The sequence below is a fragment of the Scyliorhinus canicula genome, chromosome 2, assembly GCF_902713615.1.
Source record: "Scyliorhinus canicula chromosome 2, sScyCan1.1, whole genome shotgun sequence".
Lineage (NCBI taxonomy): Eukaryota > Metazoa > Chordata > Chondrichthyes > Carcharhiniformes > Scyliorhinidae > Scyliorhinus > Scyliorhinus canicula.
In genome coordinates this window covers 203,168,063-203,193,794 of record NC_052147.1, presented here as the reverse complement: position 1 = coordinate 203,193,794, position 25,732 = coordinate 203,168,063, and the positions used below count along the sequence as shown (strand labels likewise).

Sequence of the window (25,732 nt, the reverse complement as noted above, 5' to 3'; positions counted from 1 at the left end):
AGGATGAGGATCTCAGGGAGATTTTCAAAGGCAACTTTGTGCCCCAGTACGACAAGTTCAGACACGCACTGACCACACATGAGGGTGTGATCATAAAGGATCAGCTTTATGTGGTCCCGCAGCAGGACAGGAATGAAATGATTGCTTTGTTCCATGATGGGCACGGGCATCAAGGGATCGACGCAACCACGAGGCACCTCAGGCAGCTCTGTTGGTGGCCTAACCTAAGGACAGATGTAAGTCACTACATCGAGAATTGCCTTATTTGCGCCCAGAATAACACGGAGAGGTATTCTAAAAAGGCACAACTTCGGCATACTCGACCAGTTAATGGCCCCTGGACAAACCTCCAGATCGACTTTATAGGACCATTGCCCCCTTGTAGGAATGGCTATAAATACGTTCTGGTGGTAATCGATACCTTTACCAAATGGGTAGAGGCATTCCCTTCTAGAACGAATACAGCTAAGACAGCTGCAAAGATCCTGACCCACCACATCTTCACGAGATGGGGTTTACCCCGAAGTATTGATTCGGACCAGGGATCTCACTTCACAGGACGGGTCATGAAGAACGTCCTGACAATATTTGGCATAAAACAAAACTTTCATATTGCGTATCACCCACAGTCCAGCGGGATTGTAGAGCGCATGAATCGGACCCTAAAATCCACACTTAGAAAAATGGTACAAGAAAACAACTCCACATGGGATTCAGTGCTCCCATTTGCACTCATGTTCATCAGAAATACAGTTTCAACTTCCACAGGATACACACCACACACACTCATGACCGGACGCCCTATGAAAGGTACAGAATTCCTTTTAGGACTGGACATGACTAGCCCCGAAGTGACGGCCCTCACACATGAAAAGGCAGTTAAAGACCTGGTTGAGACTGTAAGGTCTGCACAGATCGCAGCCGCAGTTCAACTAGGGAAACGGCGTAGACAACGCACAGCATGCTTTAACAAGACCGTACACCCCACAGAATTCCAGGTTGGGCAACAGGTAATGCTATCTATATATAACCCCAGCAGTTTTTTGGCACCAAAATATTCCGGCCCATATTCAATTTCGGATAAAATTAGCCCCTCAGTTTATAGGATAAAATATCCTAATGGTAAGACCGCGTGGTTCCATATCAACCAGTTAAAGGCATATGGAACACAGGCCAACCATGCACACCATGTCCTGCTAGACGCAGCAGAACACCTCACCCCACCCACTAGAGACACGTTTCCACCATCCCCCTCACAGACCAGTTCTTCATCGGACTCGCCCACGACTCCGCCCACTGACCACGACAGACCACGCCCCGAAACGCCCACAAGCTGCCGCAGCAGAGACAGCGATACAGACATTAACTCTGAGGACAGCCACAGCACACCACACTACAGCCCACATTGCAGCGACTATGACCCCGACTCCAGTGACCCCATGGAAGTCACTTACATTAAAAACCCAGACCCACCACCCGACCCCGACGACCCCGACAATACCCATTCACTTTTGGACCCAACACTCTGGCACAGGGACAATTCGTTCCGACTTGTCCGCAACGACGAAAGTGACCCCCGGTCACATAATTCAAAGATCTCATGCCTGATCCACACAAGGGTGTGGGATCCGGGAGAGCAGGACGACATGGTGTCTGAATCCCGATACGGCAACCCCTTTGTGACCCTGTTCACAGAGACAGAGGAAAAGTGAGGTGTCCAGATGATGTAAAATAGGAACCGCTTGAGGGAAGCGATGTCCTTTCTGATGGAACCTGCACGTATGTTTTGTTTGTCAGTTTATGTTTGTTTCCTTGTTAATATGTTAAGGGTTTGATTGCAGATCTTTTCAGCTGAAAAGATTGTGACCACCTCGCACGCACTTTAGCTTGTCCGCAGATACCTCTGAGAACTTTCTATGGTGAGCAGCTCACCTTATCAGTTAAATTATCTGAAGCCCAGCTCATTTTTCAAAAGGAGCATCTTGGCTCCTCCCTTGTTTTTAGGTGCCCCTCTATTCGGCGAATAGAGGCTGCAAATCCACGGTAAACACATTCTTGCCCGTTTACTCCAGGTTACTCAGGCAGTGGACAAACGGCACTGAGGACCCGCCCTGTCTGAGAACCCACTTTGGTCAGCCAAGCTCGGGTATGGCACAGCACGCCCTACCCGGGAATCCCATTCAAATCGTACCCGTAGCGGCCCATACGCAACCCATTCGACCTTTTCTTTCAAATTTGTTTTCATTTTTCGTTAGGCAGCCCTTAGGCCGCCATGCCACATGCTATTTACATCCAGGAACATTCGGATGGTAAATGAGCAAAGCCTGCGAGACGGCTCGCAGGAGAAAAGTTGTTAGGTGTATTCTGGTTCATAAATTCGCATTTTGAAAAAAAAATGAGGGGAGTCACAGGGAGTGACTTGGCCAGTCATTTTAATGGGTCAATTGGAATTAGAGGACAGATACACTAACAAGTACGGATATTAAACTGTATTGACAGATACTGTGCTTGATCCCATAGCTTTCGAAGGACGAAAAAGGGTTCACAGCAAGGATCGACCGTACAAGAGGAAGAGAAAAAGAACGAAGAGAAGATGATGGAAGCCTACTTATTGCTCTTAAATGTTGTATTTGTTTATGTCAAAGCAAGACACGTTTCCCCCACAACCCCCGCCGTAAATGTTTCACTCACAACAACTTCCCCGTGCTCAGCTCTGATCAGTGAGGTTCAGACCTGGTGCACAAAATTTATGACATGGTACTCCATGTCATATGTGATTGAATCACTGCTAGTGATTGCAATCCTCTTCATCATCGTACAGACCCTCAGGTTGAGGAAGTGGAAGAGGAGAGCCTCCCGTTCCTGCCCCTCAACCATCTATGGAGTTCAATCTCCTATCTTCGGTTTACACCAATCCCCCCAGCCCCTCAATGAATAAAGCACTGTGTGAATAAAATAAAATATGCCCATGTATTATATTGTCCTGAACTCGACTGCCGAGTCAGGAAATGTTATGTGATGTGGTATGAATGGATGAGGTTTAGTCTGTAATGAAATGTTTAAAGTAAGATAAGGATAGTTGTGATAGGTAGAGGTTCCCGGTTTTTGGTAATGCATGTCCCCTTTGACATAGCGCCAAGTAGAGATGTCAGGTAAAAAAATTTCTTCCCATAGTCAAGGACAGAGTAGACGCTCAGGAACTTGCCGAGGTCAGGGAACACAAAGAAGGCACCCAGAAGCACTCGAAGCAACGTGCATAGGTGATCCTTCACAATATTTTTGATTGTGAGGATCACAAGGAGGGAATGTAGCCACCTAAGATGGACACTGGGCTAACAAGATGGAGAACTGCTAAGACTGCAGGGAAAAAGCAGTTTAGCCAAGACAAGCAGTCTGCAAAGACTGATTAGCATTTTGCATGCAGCAAAACTAGTTTCTGGCCAGGTGGAAGATCTCAACCAAAGGTGTTAATAGCAAAACGCTTTGCATATTAATGAGGCAATCCAGATCTGGGCACACACAATGGCAACATTTGGGTTTGAATAGATACTTTAAGTGGATGTCCAGACAGAGCGGCACCAAAGGTATCCACCACAAAAGACCATAGAGACCGCCCCCACCATCGAGGAGAGACCCTCACATTGGGGGATTCGAAAGATATCGATTGGGAGCTGATCCAATCGATACCTGAAGGTAAAAGCCTGCCCCAAAAAGGCACGGACATTGGGGGCCCTATAAAAGATAGACCCCCACACATGGTCCGGTCTGTTTTTGTGCTCCGGCTTTGACTTCGACCCAGAACTTCGACTTGTATCCTGACTCCAGCCGTTGAGCACCAGCCGCCGAACCGTAAGTGACAATACGACGCTCGCTACGCGAACCAGCCCCACTAGACCCCCAGCGACCAGCACACTCTCTGAAGGTTACAGACCAAGATCGAAACGAAGGCCTCGCTCCCTGACCTTGCCTGTTCCTGTTTAGTTAAGTATTCTGATCGCTTAGTTTAGTTGTAGCTTAGTCCCTTAGCGTGTGCATGCGTATTTATTATATTTGTAATAATAAATACTAATCGTTTGGAACTTACTAATCGGTGTATAGTTTTATTACTTTGAACCTGACCTTGGAATATTTGTGAGGTGTTTATACGACACCTGGCGACTCCCGAGCTGAAAATACACATATAGAGCCTAGCAGTGTTAAGCACACGGCCTTTAAATGGAGGCGTGTTAATACACTCCAATAAACGCGAATTACACACAAGTAAAACATGCAACAGTACCAACTCCACCAGACACGGGGGACCTTCTATGAACGCGGAGACAAGACTGGCTATTGGCTCACCAGCTGAGAAAGCAGGCAGCCACGAGGGAAATAGCACAGGTTAAGGATAGCAGAGGCAGACTGGTAACAGAGCCAAAGGAGGTCAATCGGGCATTTGAGACCTTCTACCGAGACCTCCAAGACCCTCAAGGGGTATGCGGGAATGAAACAGTTCCTAGAAAGACTGGAACTACCAGTGGTAGGGGAAGACAAACTGGGGGGAGCTGAAACCACCAATAGACCTGGGAGAAATCATGGAGAGCATCAGGACCATGCCGGCGGGAAGGGCACCGGGACCCGACGGGTTCCCGGCGGACTTCTACAAAACAAATTGCACCAGTCCTGGTCCCACACCTAAGGGCCTTAGTTCGCGGACTAACTGGCATGAGGCACCGTGCCCCCTACCCTAGCGCAAGACACAATCTCACTGTAACCCAAAAAAAGATAAAGACCTGACGGAATGTGGATCATACAGATCCGTTTCACTCCTGAACGTGAATGCAAAAATACTCGCAAAAGCCCTGGCGAAAAGGCTGGAGGGCTGCATACCAGAGCTGGTCGCGGAGGACCAAACAGGCTTTGTCAAGGGTCGGCAACTCACAACGAACATCAGCTATGAATGTAACAAAGACCCCCCCCCCCCCCCCCCCCCCGGGAGATCGTCTCCCTGGACGCAGAAAAGGCCTTCGATGGAACTACCTCCTCGAGGTACAGTGGCGATTTGATCTAGGAGCGGGATTCGCTGCCCGGGTGAGGCTCCTGTACAACGCTCCCAAAGCGAGTGTCCGAACTAACACCACCAGCTCTGAATACTTCCAGCTACAGAGAGGAACAAGACAGGGCTGCCTCCTGTCCCCACTCTTGTTCGTGCTAGCGATTGAACCCCTGGTGATAGCCCTGCAGGGCGCGAAAAGCTGGAAGGGAATCCGGAGAGGAGACAAAGAGCACAGAGTCTCACTCTATGCAGATGACCTGCTCCTCTATGTCACAAAGCCACAGGAGGGACTGAAGGCAATACTGCAAATAAAGAGTATGGAACTTTCTCGGGTTACAAACGTTACCTGGGCAAAAGTGAGGCATTCCCAGTGAACTCAAAAGGGGGAGGGACAGAGCTGGAGGAGCTCCCATTTAAAACGGCCCAGAATAGATTCCGTTTCCTGGGGATCCAAATAGCCAGAAACTGGACACAGATCCACAAGTGGAACCTGACCAGCCTGGTGGTGGAAGTAAGAAAAGACCTTTAACATGGGGTGCACTCCCACTCTCCCTGGTGGGAAGAGTGCAGATGATAAAGACGAACGTACTGCCAAGGTTCCTCTTCCTGTTTAGATCCATCCCGACTTCATCCCCAAGGTCATTTTCCAAAATGTCTAATCATGGTGTTTGTGTTGGGGGGTAAGAACCCGAGAATTCCCAAACCGACACTGCAAAGAGGAAAAGTCAAAGGGGGCTTGGCTTTACTGAACCTACAATACTACCACTGGGCAGCAACGGTGGAAAATGTGAGGTGATGGGTACAAGAACCCGACACAGATTGGGTACAAATGGAGGAGGCATCCTGTTAAGGAACGACCCTCTGGGCCCCGGCTACAGCAGCACTTCCATTCTCCTCAGCAAGATACACAATGAGCCCAGTGGTAGCGGCCACACTGAGGACGTGGACCCAGTCGAGACAGCACTTCCGGATAACCAAAATGTCCCCCATGGCCTCAACCTGCGGCAATCACAGATTCCCAACAGCCATGCTAAATACAACCTTCAAAAGATGGAGGTGGGACGGGGGCACACTGACGGTCAGGGACCTCTATGTAGGGCGCAGACTGGCGACACTGGACGTACTGATGAGGAAGTGGAAACTAGCAAATGGACAGGAATCGAGACACCTCCAAATAAAACACTTCCTTCGCAAAGAGATGGTAGGGTACCCCGGGGCCCCAGAAAACACACTACGAGAGGACCTGATAGGCACAAGCAGCGTGAAGGGGGGGGGCTATGTGAGAAAATATACAGACAGCTACTGGACAGAGCTCGAACACCATTGGACGAGACCAGACAAAAATGGGAGGACGAACTGGGGACAGAGGTAGGGTGAACATACAGTTCAGAAAGAGGCCATTTGGCCCATCGAGTGCACCGACCCACATTAAGCCCTCACTTCCACCCTATCCCCATAACCCAATAACCCCTCCTAACCTTTTTGGATACCAAGGGCAATTTAGCATGGCCAATCCACCTAACCTGCACGTCCTTGGACTGTGGGAGGAAACCGGAGCACCCGGAGGAAACCCACGCAGACGTAGGGAGAACGTGCAGACTCCGCACAGACAGTGGCCCAGCAGGGAATCGAACCTGGGACCGTGGCGCTGTGAAGCCACTGTGCTAGCCACGTGTGCTACCGTGCTGCCTTGGTGGGGACTCTAAGCGAAGCACTGAGCAGGGGAACTCCACCTTCTCCTGAGCAAGGCTCAGTCTAATGCAGTTCAAAGTGGTGCACAGAGCACACCTGACCAGAATCCGAATTTTGCTGGAGTGGTGGTCAGCATCGCCACCGGGGGTAACAGCATGGTTGGGTGACCTGTACGACTTCCTGCGGTTAGAGAAGATAAAGTATGAGTTAAGGGGCTCAGCGGAGGAGTTTGAGAAAAGGTGGGGGATGTTTGAGAGCGTGTTTGAGAGGCTATTCGTCACAGAGGGATGGGGGTGTGGGTGATGGGGAGGGGGGGGGGGGGTGACAGTAACTTCATTTGAAGTCTACTCGTGACAATAAGCGATTTTCATTTTCATTTCATTTTCATGAACAGGTTCTTCCCGAAGGTGGAGGACAAATGTGAACGGTGCCAGAGGGGCCCGGCCAACCACACCCACATGTTTTGGGCTTGCCCCAAGTTTGCTGGGTTCTGGACTGCCTTCTCCGAGGCAATGTCCAAGGTTGTGGGGTGAGGGTGAAGCCATGCCCCATAGTGGCAATCTTCAGGGTATCGGAGCAGCCAGAGTTAGACATGGGGAAGAGGAACAACGCCCTTGCTTTCGCTTCCCTAATCGCATGCTCAAGAATCCTACTTTTTTTTAAAAAACGTATTTTATTACAAACCTGTATCAAAACAGGTTACAGCAAGTAAACACCCCAGGAAACATACTTCCCAATAATCAACTACACAGTCTGTACAGATTTTTCCATTTTTTCAGCCCCCCCCCCCCCCTCCCTCCTCCCCATCACCCACACCCCCATCCCTCTGCGACGAATAGCCTCTCAAACACGCTCTCAAACATCCCCCACCTTTTCTCAAACTCCTCCGCTGAGCCCCTTAACTCATACTTTATCTTCTCTAACCGCAGTAAGTCGTACAGGTCACCCAACCAAGCTGTTACCCCCGGTGGCGATGCCGACCACCACTCCAGCAAAATTCGTCGCCGTACAATCAGAGAGGCAAAGCCACGACATCGGCCTTCCTCCTTTCCATGAGCTCCGGGGGGAATCTACGGGGCGGAATTCTCCGCTCCCGCGCGGCATCAGGAAGGCCGTTGTGAACTTGGCCGAGTTTCACGACGACCTCGGAGCCCGCTCCTCGCACCTTATTCACCCCCCCCCCCCCCCCCCCCCCAGGGGAGGCTCTGTAAATCTCGGCCGCCGGGCCTTGACGCTTGCGTCAAGGCGGCGCGCCGAGAATGACGCGACGGAGGCGCCTAAGTGACGTCAGCCACGCATGTGAAGGGCAGGCAGCTCGCGAGTATTATAAGACGGCTGTTGAATGTGGTGATGAATCCGCCAGGGGCTCTGGTACCAGAGGTGGTGATGTCCATGGACGCGGAGAAGGCATTTGATCGCGTGTTGCTACTTGTTTGAAGTTTTGGGAAGGTTTGGTTTCAGCCAAGATTCGTGGCATGGGTGCGGTTGCTATATGTGACGCCAAGAGCGAGGGTGAGGATGATTTATATGAGCTCGCAAAGCTTTGACTTACACAGGGGTACAAGGCAGGGGTGCCCGCAGTCGCCGCTGCTGTTTGCGCTGGCCATAGAGCCATTGGTGATGGCTATCAGGGGGTCTGCAGAATGGCACAGGATAATGAGGGGACAGAGGGAGCATCGGGTGTAGTTCTATGCCGATGACCTCTTGCTGTATGTTTCGGATCCGTTGGAGAGTATGGGAAGGATTATGGACCTGTTGGGGAGGTTTCGAGTGTTCTCGGGGTACAAGCTGAATGTCGGGAAAAGCGAGGTAATCCCTGTGAATGAGCTGACACAGTGGGCTAATTTAGGGGGGTTGCCATTTATGGTAGCAAGGGATAGGTTTAGGTATTTAGGGATTCAGATAGCGAGGGAATGTACGGGGCTCCATAAGTGGAATTTAACAAAGCTGGTGGTGGAGGCCAGGGAGGATCTCAGAAGGTGGGATACACTACACTTAACTTTGGCAGGGAGGGTCCAAGTGGTGAAAATGAATATTCTGCCGAGGTTCTTGTTTATCTTTCAGGTTCTCCCGATCTTTATACCAAAGGCCTTTTTTTGGAAAGTGGACACAATCATCTCGGACTTTGCGTGGGCGGGGAAGGTGCCGAGGGTGGGGAGGACGCTGCTACAGAGGCAGAGGCAGCAGAGAGTGTTGGCATTGCCAAACATGCTTCATTATTATTGGGCGGCGAATGTGGACAAGGTGCGCGGTGGTGGGAAGGAGAAGGGGTAGAGTGGGTTAGGATGGAGGAGGAATCTTGTAAGGGGTCTAGTTTGAGGGCTATGGTGATGGCAGCATTGCCAATGGCTCTGAGTTGGTATTCAGGGAGCCCAGTGGCGCAGTCCACGATGAAGATGTGGAATCAGCTGAGGAGGCATTTTAGGATGGAAGAGATGTTGGTACTAACGCCGCTGTGCAAGAATCATGGGCGCGATTCTCCGCTCCCCATGCCGGGTGAGAGAATCGCGGGAGGGCCGGGCGACTCACGACATGCCGCCCTGGCACCCCCCCCTCGATTCTCCCGCCCCCCCCGCTCATAGAATCGCCGCTCGCCATTTTTCACGGCGACCGGTGATTTTCCGGCCCGGATGGGCCGAGCGGCCTGACGATCCCGACGGGTTCACGCCGGCGGCAACCACACCTGGTTGCTGCCGTTGTGAACATGGCGCCAAAGTTTCATTTGTGGCTTGTGGGGGGCGGAGAGGGGAGTGAGCACCACGGCCATGCTCGGGAGGTGTCTGGCCCGCGATCGGTGCCCACCAATCGTCGGGCCGGCGTCTCCAACGCACTCTTTCCCCTCCGCCCGCCTGCAAGATCAAGCCGCCACGTCTTGCTGGGCAGCGGAGGGGAGGACAGCAACCACACATGCACGGGTTGGAGCCAGCAGCCGTCGTGACATCAGCCGCGCATGCGCAGGATGGCCAGCTCCAACCCGCGCATGCCAAAACTTCAAACAAGTACCAACACTTGATCAAATGCCTTCTCCGCGTCCATGGACACCACCACCTCTGGTACCAGAGCCCCCGGCGGATTCATCACCACATTCAACAGCTGTCTTTTATTACTCGCGAGCTGCCTGCCCTTCACAAAGCCCGTTTGATCTTCTGCATCCGTCCCCGAGACACAGTCCTCCATCCTCCCCGTCAACAACTTAGCCAATACTTTCATATCCTTGTTCAATAGTGATATGGGTATATACAACCCACATTCGACCGGATCCTTTCCTTTTTTTGGGATTAGTGTGATTATTGCCTGCGTCATCGTCTCTGGCAAATCGCCCTTCTCCAGTGCTTCATTAAACGCCCCCAATACATATGGTGCCATGTCCACTGAAAATTCCTTATAAAATTCCGCCGGATACCCATCCGGCCCAGGGGCCTTCCCCGACTTCATACCCCTGATACTATCCAGTATCTCCCTCAGCCCAGGGGTCCTCCAACGCCTGTCTCTTTGCTTCCTCCACCTGGGGAAATTCCAGCTCGTTCAGAAACCGACCCATGTCCCCCTCCTCTCCTCCCGGATCCGCCTCAAAAAGTCCCTGGTAATCCTCTATAAATGGCTCATTTATCTTCCCTGTCTCCGACCGACATCCCCAGTCTGTATCTTCAATATTTCCCTGGACGCAGCCTGCTTCCTCAGCAGGTGCACCAGCATGCGGATCGCCTTCTCCCCATACTCATATTGCACCCCTCTTGCCCTACGCAGTTGCCCCATCCGCCCTCCCCGTTGTCAGCCTGTCAAACTGCCCTGCAACTTTTTCCTCGCCAATCCCTCCACGGTGGACACCCTCGAATAGTCCCTGTCCACCTCCACTATCTCACTCACTAGACGGTCATGTTCCACCCTCCTTTCCTTCCTCACAAACCGTAAACAAAATAATTTCTCCCCGGACCACTGCCTTTAGTGCTTCCCAAAAAATGCCCGCCGACATCAGTCCAATTTGGGGCATATACATTTACCAACACTACCGGTGCCCATTCCAATACCCCACTCACAATCACATATCTCCCACCCGGATCCCTCACCTATTTCGCACTCACAAATCCCATTTTGTTGCTCATTAAAATCGCCACACCCCTTGATTTCAAATCAAACCCCGAGTGAAAAACCTGCCCAACCCACCCCTTCCTTAACCTAACCTGGTCCTTCACACGGAGGTGTGTCTCCTGCAGAAAGACAACCCCCGCTTTCAAGCTCTTGAGGTGCACAAACACCCGTGACCTTTTAATCGGCCCATTCAGTCCTCAGACGTTCCACGTTACCAACCTTACTGGAGGCTTGCGCCTCCAATCCCTTCTACTGTCGGTCATCTTCCCCATTTAACTCCCACCCCTTTAATTCCACCCTATACATAGCCACTCCCAGATATCCTCTTTCTCCACCCTTGACCATGTCATTTCTCACCCCTGCCACGTCGCAGAAACCTCCCTTCCCGTTCTTCCCCCCACTTCTCCTCTTCCCCCTCCCCCCCGGCCACTCCTCTTGGCCTCCTCCCCCACCACCTCACTTCCGTTCACCAGCATAACCTGCTAGCGCGGCTGCCCCTGCCCAAAGGCACCTCCTAATGACCTCCCACTCCCTCCCCCCACACTCCTCAGCTCAAGGAGGTAGGCTCCCTGCTGACCATACCCTCCCCCACTGAAACAAGGACTTCTCGTGAACTCCAGGCAGCCATCTCCAAAACCAAACAAACAAATGGTAAACACAAACAGTCCCATAAAACAGGAGGGGCTGATGGGAACATCCATCCCCACATAAACTTTTCACCCCTATAACCCCTTACAATCTCAATAATTAAACAACAAACCCCCCCCCCCCCAAAAGGCGAACATCCCCCAATCCCTACACCCACTTCAAACATGCTCCTGACCATTACAAAGTGCCAGCACCCCAGTTCCCAAGCATTGTCCGCTAAGTTCTCCCCCAGTTTATGCTCCTTAATGAAGTCTTCGGCCGCTTCTGGGTCTCGAAATAATACTCCCGGCCTCCAAATGTCACCCATAATTTTGCCGGGTAGAGCACCCCAAACCTGATCTGCTGCCGGTACAGAACCGCCTTGGCATTGTTGAAACCCGCCCACCATTTTGCCAACTTGGATCCAATGTCCTGATAAATTTCCTTCCCAGTCGCAGGTACGCTTCTCCCTGGCCCACCATAGAATTTTCTCTTTCTCCACAAATTTATGGAGTCTCGCGATCACCGCCCGAGGCAGCTCCCCAGCTCTAGGCTTCTGCCTCAGGGACCTATGCGCTCAGTCCACTTCAGGCATCTTATGTAGCACCCCTTCTCCCACCAGCCCCGCCAGCATCTTTGAGGCATACCTCGTGGCACTCACACCTTCCACTCCTTCAGGCAGGCCTACTGTTCACAGGTTCTGTCTTTTCGAGGTATTCTCCTGCTACTCCACCTTTGCCCTCAACACTTTACAGAGGTCTCCTAGGAGCCCCACCTACGCCTCCAGAGCCACCACACGATCACTGTGGTCCGAGATCACTCCTTTAATCTCCCAAATCTGTAACCCCTGCACCTCCAAACACCTCTCCATCTGCTCCAGAGTACTCTTCAGGGGTGCCACACCTTCTGCAATGGCCTTTGCATGATCCTCACGCATTTCTTTCCTTTGTTTATGGAATTCCTCCTTGATAAAAGTCATCAGTTCCTGTATCTGGGGCCTGCCACCTTGCCTCTCCCCCGCCTGCATGTTGGAAGAGACTGTCTATGCAGTACAAGACTGTTTTAACTTTCCAGCCAAATTTCTCACTGTTTTCTGCCAGGTCTGGTGATCAGAAGACATACCATTCCAGGGGTAAACGACTCCTCTGACATTCACCTGCACCTCTTCATCAAAATCCCACCCGGTTCGGTGTAAAAAGTGCTCTTCTCTGTGACTTTAAGCAGAAGCAGCCCCTTATGTGACCATTCACTCCATGGTCACAACCGGAACTCCATACCGGAGAATCCCGCTCGGCTGGCGATCGGCAGCACCACCCAAAGTTGCAGACTGGCTCGCTGACCTCCCGGCCATTCAGGGGTATATAAAAACCAACGACACGGGAGAGACCATGGCTGGGGTGGTGTGGGAGGCATTAAAAGCGGTCATCAGAGGAGAATATATTTTGATTCAGGCCCGTAGGGAAAGGGCTGAACGGGCGGAGCTGGACAGACTAGTAGGAGAAATCTTATACGTGGATAAGAGATACAGTCTCCGAATGAGGAGCTCCTGAATGAGGGGGCAGTTAATGACGTGTTTTGTGAATTCTCTAGTCGTTTATAGGAGTTGGAACCCCCTGCGGGGGAGGAGGGAATGAACCAGTTCCTGGAGAGGTCACCTGACATCCAATATTAGACAGCTTCTTAATGTTATAATGATGCCAGCTGAGGGGCACGAGGCTGAGGTGATAGTAGCCGTGGACACGGAGAAGGCTTTCGGCCGGGTGGAGTGGACATACTTATGGGATATTTTAGGCAGCTTTGGGTTCGGGCAGGGATTTGTGGACTGGGTCTAGCTGTTATATCAGACCCCGGTGGCAAATATGAGAACCAACCGAACCCGGTCAGAATTTTTAATCTCGTGTGAGGGACAAGGCAGGGATGCCTGCTCTCTCCATTACTATTTGCCCTGGCCATAGAGTCTTTAGCAATGGCCCTTAGAGCATCGAGTGCATGGCACGGGATAGTGAGGGGTGTGGGAGGGGATTGCAGATGACTTGCTACTTTATGTTACAGACCCAGTGGGGGGGGTGACCGAAATCATGGAGGTACGAGAAGAATTTGGCGATTTTCAGGCTACAAGTTGAATATGGGAAAGAGCGAGATGTTTGTGATCCAGGCACAGGGGCAGGAAAGGAGACTGAGGGAGTTAACTTTTAAAGTGGTGGCGTGGAGTTTTAGATATTTAGGGATTCAAGTGGCTAAAGAGTGGGGGCAGCTCCACAAGTTAAATCTGGGCAAAGCGGTCGGCCAAATGAAAAGGGATTTCCACAGATGGGACATGCTCCCACTGACGCTGGCGGGAAGGGTCCAGACGGTGAAGGCGACAGTCCTCCAAAGACTGCTTTCCTTTTTTCAATGCCTTCCGAGTTTTGTCCCACAGGCTTTTTTTTTAGAAAAATAGGTTTCGTGTGGGCGGGGGAAGCTCCGAGAGTAAAGAGGGCACTCCTGGAGCGGGTTCGTGGAGAGGGGGGCCTGGCCCTGCCGAGCTTTATTAAGTATCACTGGGCGGCCAACAAATCGATGGTCAGGAAGTGGGTAATGCGGAAGGGGTCGGCCTGCGACTGAGTGGAAGCGGCATCCTGCAAGGGTATGAGTTTGGAGGCTTTACTAACAGCGCCGCTGCCGTTCTCGCTGGCTCAGATCTCTACAAGCCCTCTACAAGTGGTAGTGGCAGCCTTAAGGGTGTGGGGGCAACAGAGGCAGCACATGGGATTGGAGGGGGTGTAGTGCGGTCTCCGATTTGTAGCAATCACCGTTTTGTCCCGGGGAGGCTGGAAGGAGGCTTCAGGAAGTGGTAGCAGGCAGGGATCGAGAGATTTGGGGATTTATTTATCAGGCAGGGCTTTCCAATCTTGAAGACACTCGAGGAGTTTGACGGGAATGGGTTTCGATACCTTCAGGTCCTGGACTTTGTACGAAGGCAGGTTCCTAGCTTTCCTTGCCTCCCCGACGGGACTACAGAACAAGGTGATGTCAAAAACTGGGGTTGGAGAGGGGAGGATTTCGGAGATATACAAGGAGCTGATGGAGTGGGTGGGGGCCGCGAACAGGAAGGTGAAGCGGAAGTGGGAAGAAGAGCTGGGAAGAGAGCTGGAAATGGAAAAGTGGGAAAAAGCCATGAAGTGAGTCAATTCATTCTCGGCCTGTGCCAGACTTGGCCTGATCCAGTTCAAAGTGGTCCACATGACGGTAGCCCGGATGAGCAGGTTCTTTGACGAGGTGGAGGACAGATGTGGGCAGTGTGAGGGTAGCTCGGCTAACCACGTACATATGTTCTGGGTATGACCGACGTTGAGGGGATTCTGGCCGGGATTTGCGGACGTTATGTCAGAAGTCCTGGAAGGGAGGGTAACTCCGAGTTCAGGACTGGCAATATTTGGGGTATCGGATGATCCGGGGGCCAATGGGGGGGTGGGGAAGGGAGGTCGATGCCCTGGCCTTCTCCTCCCTGGTGGCGCAGAGACGGATTTTGCTGGGATGCAGGGACTCGGAGCCCCCAAAGATCAGCGATATGGCAGGGTTTCTCGGCCTGGAAAAAAATGAAGTTCGCCTTGAGAGGATCAACTCAGGTGGTTCGCCCAGAGATGGCAACCGTTCATCGACTTCTTCAAAGAAAATTGAATGTCAGCAGTAAGGGGGGGGGGGGGGGGGGGGGGGGGAGAGAGAGAGAGAGAGAGAGAGAGGAGAGAGAGAGAGCGAGAGAGAGAGAGAGAGAGAGAAAATAGGAGGCATGGCAGTGTTAAGACAAGGACAGGGAACTCAGTATACGGGTAATTAGTGATTAGGGCGTGGGCAGTAGGGACAATGTTTTTTAGGTTTTTTGCATGTGTTGGCCCACGCGGTTGTTTAAGAAATGTTAATGTGTTAAACTGTGAAAATTACAAGTGCTTCAATAAAATATTTTCTAAAAAAAAGATTAGCCAACAGGCTCGAGAGACTGAATGACTTATTCCTTTGCCGTTGTTTCTCTGTTCAGCATAATTGCTGGCTTTTGCAAAAGCCCAGGAATCCATGTTTAACTGGTTTGTTAACTTGCCTTGCCACCTGCAAAAATCAGACCTTTATCCACTTTACAATACACCTTTCTGTAACACAGGCTGAGCTGGTGCCAAAATTAATTACTTCGATGGGTTGACTCTCAGAAGAAAAATAAATCGCTGTCGATGGTAATTAACTTAAATGCATGATTCAAAGAAATTTTCTATTTGACCAACATCACTTCCTTTGTAGAGGAAATACAATTAATGCTTTTTTTTTAATTTAAAAACAGATTTTCAAGAAATTGTATTTAATCAATTCATTATTTTGCAGATTATTTTATGGAACTTCCAGAATATGTTTTTCTCAATATATGTAAAAACAAAAAAATCCATGAAAGAAATTATTCCAATAATATCTAATGTCAAGCTCCAGCACAACATTCAAGGTTTTCAAGAGGAATGCAAATAAGTAAACAATAACCTACCTGTCCTTCACAGTAACAGGGTGTTGAAAATTGTACATATTCTCCTTCTCTGCTGCACATTCCCACTGCTTTACATGTATCACCATCCTTGTGGTTATTTTCAAATTTTACATCAGCTAAATTATCAAATAGCTTAAGCAAATGCTTTGTCACCTGTTTAGAGAGATTATAAATACATTCTCAAAGTAAGGCGTATTCATTTTTCAAGGTTTTCTTTTATTTTCTCCCCTACTTAGAGAATCTTACAACAACTTGCATTAATAGCCGTTAACAGAACAAATCATACCAAAGCATTTCACAAGAGCATTTTCAAGTAAAAATATGACACCAAGCTCTGCAAGGTGGTGTTAGGCCGGATGTCCAAAGGTTGAAGTAAAGGGCTAGGTTTTATGGGTTGTTTTAAAGAAGGAAAGTGGAGAAGAGGGATAGAACATAGAACATAGAACAGTACAGCACAGAACAGGCCCTTCGGCCCTCGATGTTGTGCCGAGCAGTGATCACTCTACCCAAACCCACGTATCCACCCTATACCCGTAACCCAACAACCCCCACCTTAACCTTACTTTTTAGGACACTACGGGCAATTTAGCATGGCCAATCCACCTAACCCGCACATCTTTGGACTGTGGGAGGAAATCGGAGCACCCGGAGGAAACCCACGCACACACGGGGAGGACGTGCAGACTCCGCACAGTGACCCAGCCGGGAATCGAACCTGGGACCCTGGAGCTGTAAAGCATTTATGCTAACCACCATGCTACCGTGCTGCCCCTCATGGAGCAGATGGAGGAGTTTATGAAGGGAATTCCAGAGTTTAGAGTATTGACAACTGAAGGCCACAAAAGGTGGAGTGGTTGAAGTTGGGGATGTTCAAGATGCTGGGCGTTGAACAGCACGGATATCTCAGAGGGATAAAAGGCCAACGGAGATTCAATAGATAGAGAGCAAGAAGGCTATGGAAGGGCGGCATGATGGTGCAGTGGTTAGCACTGCTGCCTCACGGCGCCAAGGACCTGGGTTCGATCCCGGCCCTGGGTCACTGTCCATGGGGAGTTTTCACATTCTCCCCATGTTGCGTGGGTCTCATGGGCCTCACGCCCACAACCCAGTGATGTGAACGGTGTGGTGATTGTATATCTGTGTAGATGCAATACAACTGAGCAAGCACTAGAGGGAGCACAGGAGAGGTATAAATACACACGAACAGGAAGTCAGGACACACTTCACAGGAACGGGAGCTGGTAGCAAGACACAGACTGGCAGCACAGATGTAACATGGTTTAAGCACTGAAGAGAGAACAAACTCACAATAAAGCATCTACTTCAACTTTAAGACTACGAGCGTTATTAAGACACAAGGAACAACACACACGGTAGGTGGATTGACCATGTTAAATTGCAATAAATTTTTTTAAAAGGAAGGATATGGAGGGATGTAAAAACAACAATGAGAATTCAAAACTCGAGGCCATACTTTACCAGGAGCAGGCTAGTGAGCACAGGGGTAATAGGTGAACAGAGCTTGGCGCAAGATGGAATATAAACAGCAGAATTTTGGATGAATTCAAGTTTAAGGAGGGCTGAATGTCAGAGGCTGACCAGGAATGCATTAGAATAGTCAAGTTTGCAGATAACAAAAGCATGTGTGAGGATTCTGTAGCAGAGAAGCTTGGGCAGGGCAATGCTACAAAGTCTAAATAGGCAGTCTTAGGGATGGAGTGATTGAAAGCTCATCTTAGGGTCAAGCATGAGACCAAGGTTGTGAATAATGTGGTTCAGTCTCAGACAATTGCCAGGAAGAGGAATGAAATCAGTGGGGAGGGAGCAGAGTTGTGGCAGGAACCAAAACTAATGTCTTCTACCTTCCCACTATTTAGTTGAAGAAAGTTTCTGTTAATTTAGTACTGGATGTCAGATAAGCAGTTTGATTACTTAGAGACTACAGTGGATTTGAGAGAGAAGCTGGTGAGGTAAAGCCACATGTTATCTGTTGATGTATATTTTTAATATTTCATTATGGTTGAGCTAAATGGAGTTGGTGTACTTGGTGACTGCTTTTGAGCCCTTGGAGACAAAGTGTTTGTCCAGTTCCCCCAGAAGCTTGAGCAGACAGTGCTCCAGATCTCCTGGGCTCAGATGGTTGCCGTTTGTTGTAGTGAATGAGATGCAAGTGACTTAGAGGAGAACCTCCAGGTGGTAGGGTTTCCAGGCATCTGCTCCTCTTGTCCTTTCAGATGGTAGTGGATGTGGGTTTGGAAGGTTCTCTCCAAGGAGCCTTGCTGAGTTACTGCAGTGCATCTTGTAGATCAGGGGTGGGCAAACTACGGCCCAATTTTTTTTTTAAGGTTAATGGGGGGGGCTGTTGGGTTACTTACTGGTATAGGGTGGATACGTTGACTTGAGTAGGATGATCATTGCTCGGCACAACGTCGAGGGCCGAAGGGCCTGTTCTGTGCTGTACTGTTCTATGTTCTATATGAGGCGCCCAGAATCATAACCGGGTGAAGTAATTATTTTACTTAATATACTATGCGGCCCTTTGTGAATTGTGAATTTCTGAATGTGGCCCTTGCACGGAAAAGTTTGCCCACCCCTGTTGTAGATGATACATGTGGCTGCCACTGTTCATCGGTGGTGGAGAGTTTGAATGTTTGTAGAAGGAGGAGCAATCAAGCTCGCTGCTTTGTCCTGGATGACGTTGAGCTTCTTGAGTGTTGTTGGAGCTGCACTCATCCAGGCAAGTGCAGAGTATTCCATTGCACTACAGACTTAATGGGTCTCAATTTAAGGGGTCCTGATGGGGTTTCGAATGACTGCATCCAACATTACTGTTGAAGGCTGGAGGATTGAGAAGAATAGAAGGAAGAAGTGGAAAGTCTGCGCCCCCCCTCCCCCACCCCACCACCTATGCTCTCTGTTTCATCCCTGGAAGTAATTTTGGAGGTGGTGAGGCCAAAACGGTCATGCTATTAATTGTGAATGGAAGGAAGAGGCCAGCCATTCAGGCTAAATAGGTGTGGTTAGGTTTGGAGGCAGTTAGCATGAAAACTATGATCCCAAATGCATGGATATAGTGTCAGAAAAGGTTAATAATCTTATTAAGCCAGCATCGGTGATTGGCATACTGCATGAGGTGCCATGCAGGTGTGGTCTCACCAAAGTCCATTACAACTAAATTAAGATTTCCTTAGTCATGTATGTCAGTCTCCTTGCGTGAAAGTCAATATGCCATTTTGCCTTCCTAATTGTTTGCTGTACCTGCATGCTAACTTTTTTGATTCCTTCTCTGAGTACACCTAAGTCTTTCCGAACATCAACATTTAAAAGTTCATCACCAATTCAAAATATTTTATTTTTCCATTCTTTCTACCAAAGTGAATAACTTCATCCTACCTCACTTTTCACCCCATCAGTCACGTTGTTTCCCGTTCACTTAACCTGCCTATGGGCTGAATTTTTAATTAGGGGTCAGGAACCGGACACGGGGACTAGTACCAGGTCTCAGCCCTGCTTTAGACATGCCTATTAAAATTTTCAAAGATTCAGCCAATTAAAGGTCAGGGATTGGGCTTGCTTTCCAATCATAAGCTCAGGAACGTCAGACAGGTTCCTGATGTTGAAGGGCCAATGGGAAGTTTGGTATTACCTCTGGTTGCACTGGTAATTGCCAATGTGAGGATGCATACAGTAAGGGACAAGGGCACGGAAGTTTATTTTATTTTTTTAACATGCCACAGCTGCCTGGTCATGATCCTGAAGGGGCATCTCCTATAAGGAATGGGATGGCCTGTTGTCACAGCTATGGCTTTGTTGGCGTTGTGAGTGCAGGGGGTGAAACATAGAAAATAAGTGCAGGAGTAGGCCATTCAGCCCTTGGAGCCTGCACCACCATTCAATATGATCATGGCTGATTCAGTATCTCACTCCCGCTTTCTCTCCATTCCCCTTGATCCTGTTAGCCGCAAGGGCCACGTCTGGCTCCCTCTTTAATATATCCAACGAACTGGCCCCAACAGCTTTCTGTGGTAGAGAATTCCACAAGTTCACAACACTCTGAAAGAAGATGGTCTTCATCATCTCAGTCCTGAATGGCTCACCTCTTATTCTTAGGCTGTGCCCCCTAGTTCTGGATGTCCCCAACATTGAGAATATTCTTGCCGCATCTAGCCTATCGTTTCAACAGGATTTTATATATGTTTCTATGAGATCCCCTCTCTCTTTTAAACTCCAGTGAGTACAAGTCCAGTTGATTCAGTCTTTCTTCATGTTAGTCCTGCTATCCCGGGAATTAGTCTGGTGAACTTTCGCTGGACACCCTCAATAGCAAGAACGTCCTTCCTCAAACTAGGAGACCAAAACTGCACACAATACTCAAGGTGTGGCCTCACCAAGGCCCTGTATAACTGCAGCAAGACATCCCTACTCCTATACCCAAATCCTCTCGGTATGAAAGCCAACATGCCATTAATTTTCCTTACCGCCTGACTGTACTGCATGCTAACCTTAATCGACTGTTCCACCATGACACCCAGGTCTCGTTGCACTTCCCCTTTTCCTAAAGTGCCACCAATCAATTAATAATCTGCCTTCCTGTTTTTGCCACCAAAGTGGATAACCACACATCGACCCACATTATATTGCATTTGCCAAGTATTTGCTGACTCAGCCAGCCTGTCCAAATCACCCTGCAGCCTCTTTACATCCTCCTCACAGCACACACTACCACCCAGCTTAGTGCCGTCTGCAAATTTGGACATATTGCATGCAATTCCTTCAACCAAATCATTAATGTATATTATAACCAGCTGGGGTCCCAGCACTGAATCCTGCAGTACCCCACTAGCCACTGCCTGCCAGTCTGAAAAGGACCTGTTTAATCCCACTCTCTGCCTTCTGTCTGCCAATCAGTTCGCTATCCATGTCAATACTGGAACAGCAGGCCTGTAAGTGTAGAGACTGGGTAAAAAAGTGAGACTGAGATAAACATAGCACAGAGCAAGAGCCGGCAGAGGGAAGCCGCAGGGCTCAACAGGACTGTAAGTCTGGAGTGCGTTTTCTTTAATGCAAGAAGTATAACAGGTAAAACAGACCAACTGAAAACCTGGATTACGGCATGGAACTATGATGTAATTTACAATTACGGAAACATGGTTAAAGGAAGTACAGGACTGGCAGCTTAACGTTCTGGGATATTGTTGTATTAGATGGGACAGAAGGAGTAACAAAAGAGGTGGGGGAGATGCATTGCTGATTAGGGATCAGATCATAGCTGTGTTGGGGGAGGACATATTGGAGGGATCTTGTGGCGAGGTATTATGGATGGAGCTCAGGAATAAGAAGGGTGAAATCACAATGTTGGAAATGTACTTTAGGCCTCCCAACAGCCCGCAGGAGACAGAGGAGCAGCTGTGTAGTCAGATACTGAAAAGGTGTGAAAAAAGCAGGGTAGCTGTGATGGGCGATTTTAACTTCCCGCATATTGACTGGAATCCCTTACAGCCAGGACTCGGATGGAGAGCAATTTATTAGATGTGTCCAGGAGGGCATTTTGAGACAGTGGGCGGGATTCTCCCAACGGGAGTCTAAGTGCCGACGCCGGAGTAAAAACCAGAGTATTTTACTCCGGCATTGCGCCCGTTCCCAGACCTCTATTCTCCCCCCTCCGTGGGGCTAGCAGGGGCATCGCGCGATTTACGGGGCCGGGGCCACGGCGTAGCGTCAGAGACCCGGCGCCGCGTAAAAGACACGGCACCTTGGATCCTGCGCATGCGCAGTTGGGCTAGTGCGGTGGCCGTCCTCCCCCAGGCCGCCCTGCACAAACATGGCAGATGGATCCAGGCTCGCCGGCGGAGGAAAGGAGGCCCGCCGACAGAGAGGCCGGCCCGCCAATCGGTTGGTCCTGATTGCGTACCAGGCCAGGCCACTCCGGGAACGGAGCCCCCCTCACAGGCCACCACCCCCGAAGCCTTTGCGACGAGTACCCGCCGGCAGCGACCAGGTGTGGACGGCCCCGGTGGGACTAGGCCATTTACAAGCGGCCGCTCGGCCCATCTGGGCCAGAGAATCGCCGCTCGCCATTTGTGGCGATTCTCCGAGCGGCCCGGCGTGATTCGCGCGGCGCTGGTTTCAGGGGGGTGGGAGAATTGCGTGCGGGGTGACGCAATTCGCGCAGCGCCCCGGCGATTCTCCCACCCGGCGGGGGGGGGGGGGGGGGGGAATACCGCCCAGTATGTTGACAATCCAACCAGAAAGGGGGCTTGGCGAATGACCAAGGCCAGGTGATTGAAGTTTCAGTGGGGGAGCATTTTGGGCTCAGAGATCATAATTCCATAAGATTTTGAGTAGTCATGGATGAGGACAAGAGTAGCCCGCTGGTGAGGTTGCTGAATTGGGCGAGGGCCAATTACATACAAATTAGACAGGAAGTGGGAAATGTGGATTGGGAGCGGCAATTTGAGGGAAAATCCACTCTGACATGTGGGAGGCTTTTAAAGATTGAAGTGCAGGACAAGCATGTTCCCACAAAAATGAAGGATAGAAATGGCAGAATTTGAGAACCATGCATGACAAGGGAAATTGTAGGCTAAGTCAAAAGGAAAAAGGAAGCGTACGATAGGTATAGGCATCTAAAAACTGACAAAGTCCTTGAGGAGTACAGTAAAAGTAGGAAGGAACTTAAACGTGGAATTAGGAGAGTTAAAAGGGGCCATGAAAGACTTTAGCAAACATGGTCAATGAGAGTCACAAGGCCTTTTATGCATATATTAGGAACAAGAGGGTAGCACGAGAAAGAGTAGGCCCACTTCAGGACAATGGAGGGAAGTTTTGCGTGGAACCCAAGAAGTGGGTGAAATTCTTAATGAATATTTTGTATCGGTATTCACCAGGGAGAAGGAAGGACATGGCGAATGTTGAAGTCAGGGATAGGTGTGTGAACTCTCTTGAGAACATCAATATAACAAGGGAGCAAGTGTTGAGTATCCTAAGTTTCATTAAGGCAGACAATTCCCCGGGGCCAGATGGGATCTATCCCAGGATACTGCGGGAGGCTGGGGCCTTAACAGATATCTTCACAGCCTCTTTGCCCATAGGTGAAGTTCCAGAGGACTGGCGAATAGCCAATGTTAATCCCTTGTTCAAGAAAGGAAGCAGGGTCAATCCAGCACATTATATGGCGGTGAGTCTGACATCAGTGGTGGGGAAACGTTTGGAAAAGATACTGAGGGACAGGATGTGTGCACATTTGGAGGAAAATGGACATGTTAGTGACAGGCCGCATGGTTTTGTACTGGGAAGGTCCTGTCTCGCCACCTTGATTGAGTTTTTGAAGAGGTGACAAAGAAATTTGATGGGGGAAGGGCTGTGGATGTAGTTTATATGGAATTTAGTTAGGCGTTTGATAAGGTCCCACATGACAGACAGGTACAAAAACTAAAATCGCATGGGATTCGGGATGGGCTGTCTAGATGGATACATAGAACATACAGTGCAGAAGGAGGCCATTCGGCCCATCGAGTCTGCACCGACCCGCTTAAGCCCACACTTCCAACCTGTCCCCGTAACCCAATTATCCCTCCTAAACTTTTTGGTCACTAAGGGCAATTTATCATGGCCAATCCACCTGACCTGCACGTCTTTGGGAGGAAACCGGAGCACTCGGAGGAAACCCATGCAGACACTGGGAGAACGTGCAGACTCCGCACAGTCAGTGACTCAGCGGGGATCTGAAACTATTGGTGTTCTCCAAGGATCAGTGCTGGGACCTCTGTTGTATTTCATCCATATAAATGATCTGGAGAGCATGGAAACGGATGGAGAGGGTGTCCTGTGGAGATACAAGCCTGGGGGCCCTGGTAACGGCGCCGTGGCCGCTCCCTCCTACGAGGTATACCACGAGTCCGGTGGTGGCGGCTACCCTCAAGATTTGGGGGCAGTGGAGGCGACATAGGGGAGAAGTGGGGGGCTCGATGGAGGCTCCGTTAAGGGGGAACCATAGGTTTGTCCCGGGGAACATTGATGGGGGATTTCAGGGTTGGCATAGAGCGGGCATCAGACAGCTGAGGGACCTGTTTATTGATGGGAGGTTTGCGAGCCTGGGGGAGTTGGAGGAGAAATTTGGGCTCCCCCCCGGGGAACATGTTCAGGTATCTGCAGGTAAAGGCATTTGCTAGGCGGCAGGTGGAGGGATTCCCTTCGCTTCCCGCGAGGGGGGTGAGCGACAGGGTGCTTTCGGGGGTCTGGGTCGGAGAGGGGAAGATATCTGATATCTACAAGGTTATGCAGGAGGCGGAGGAGGCGTCAGTAGAGGAGCTGAAAGCTAAGTGGGAGGGGGAACTGGGGGAACAGATCGAAGACGGGACATGGGCTGATGCCCTGGAGAGGGTTAATTCTTCCTCCTCGTGTGCGCGGCTTAGCCTCATCCAATTCAAGGTGCTGCACCGGGCCCACATGACTGGGACGAGGATGAGTAGGTTCTTTGGGGGTGAAGACAGGTGTGTCAGGTGCTCGGGGAGTCCAGCGAACCATGCCCATATGTTTTGGGCATGCCCGGCACTGGAGGAGTTCTGGAAGGGGGTGGCGAAGACGGTGTAGAGGGTGGTGGGATCCAGGGTCAAGCCAGGACGGGGACTCGCGATTTTTGGGGTTGGGGTGGAGCTGGGAGTGCAGGAGGCGAAAGAGGCCGGGGTGCTGGCCTTTGCGTCCCTAGTAGCCCGGCGAAGGACCTTGCTACAATGGAAGGATGCGAGGCCCCCAAGCGTGAGGACCTGGATCAATGACATGGCGGGTTTCATTAAGCTAGAGAAGGTCAAATTCACCCTGAGAGGGTCGGTACAAGGGTTCTTTAGGCGGTGGCAACCTTTCCTCGACTTTCTGGCTCAACGATAGGGTACGGGGACAGTAGCAGCAGCAACCCGGGGGGGAGGGGGGGAATGGGGAAGGAAAAGGTAGGGAGGGGGGCGGACAATGACTATGTTTGTTTATTTAATTTAAATTTATTTTTAAGTTCTTTTGTTGTTCATTGGGGTTGGGGGGGGGGGGGATGTGATACATGCGTCATACGGTCTGGGGGTGTTACAGTTATTATGGGTTATTTTGTTGCATTTCATTGTTTGTCGTTGTGTTTTATATTTTCTGAAAAAAAATTCCAATAAAAATTATATTTAAAAAAATAAATAAATGATCTGGAGGAAAGTGTGGGTGGTCTGATTAGTAAGTTTGCGGATGACACGAAGTTTGACGAAGTTGTTGGTCCTGCTGCCGAGGATTGTCAGAGCATACAGCAGGATATAGATAGATTGGAGACTTGGGCACAGACATGGCAGATGGAGTCTAATCCGGACAAATGCAAGGTGATGCATTTTGGAGGATCAAATCTAGGTTTGAATTATAATGTAAATGGCAGAACCCTTAGGAACATTTCCTGTCTGCCAACCAGTTCTCTATCCACGTCAATACATTACCCCCAATACCATGAGCTTTAATTTTGTTCACTAATCTTTTGTGTTGGGCCTTGCCAAAAGCCTTTTGAAAGTCCAGATACACAACATCCACTGGTTCACCTCTGCCCACTCTACTGGTTACATCGTCAAAAAATTCCACAAGATTTGTCAAGCATGATTTCCCTTTATTGAGGAAGCTGATCTTCAGATCATGTCCTGTCAGTACAAGGCTTTCACTTAGGCAAGATAGCATCTGTATAGTTCAACTAGTTAAAGCATTTCCTTTTTTTCTTGGAAAATAGTTTATTAAGGCATTTATAATTTTAACATTTTAAACAAAGAGAT

General features: G+C 49.9%; 1 protein-coding gene across 1 annotated transcript in view; it reads right to left on the bottom strand.

The window, feature by feature from the left end:
• LOC119962304 (dynein heavy chain 11, axonemal-like) overlaps nt 1-25,732 on the bottom strand; it is a 690,045-nt gene that overhangs the window by 548,106 nt on the left and 116,207 nt on the right. Inside the window, exon 13 of the mRNA XM_038790290.1 lies at nt 15,948-16,100. Coding sequence (XP_038646218.1) covers nt 15,948-16,100 — 153 coding nt within the window. The remainder of the gene's footprint in view (nt 1-15,947; nt 16,101-25,732) is intronic.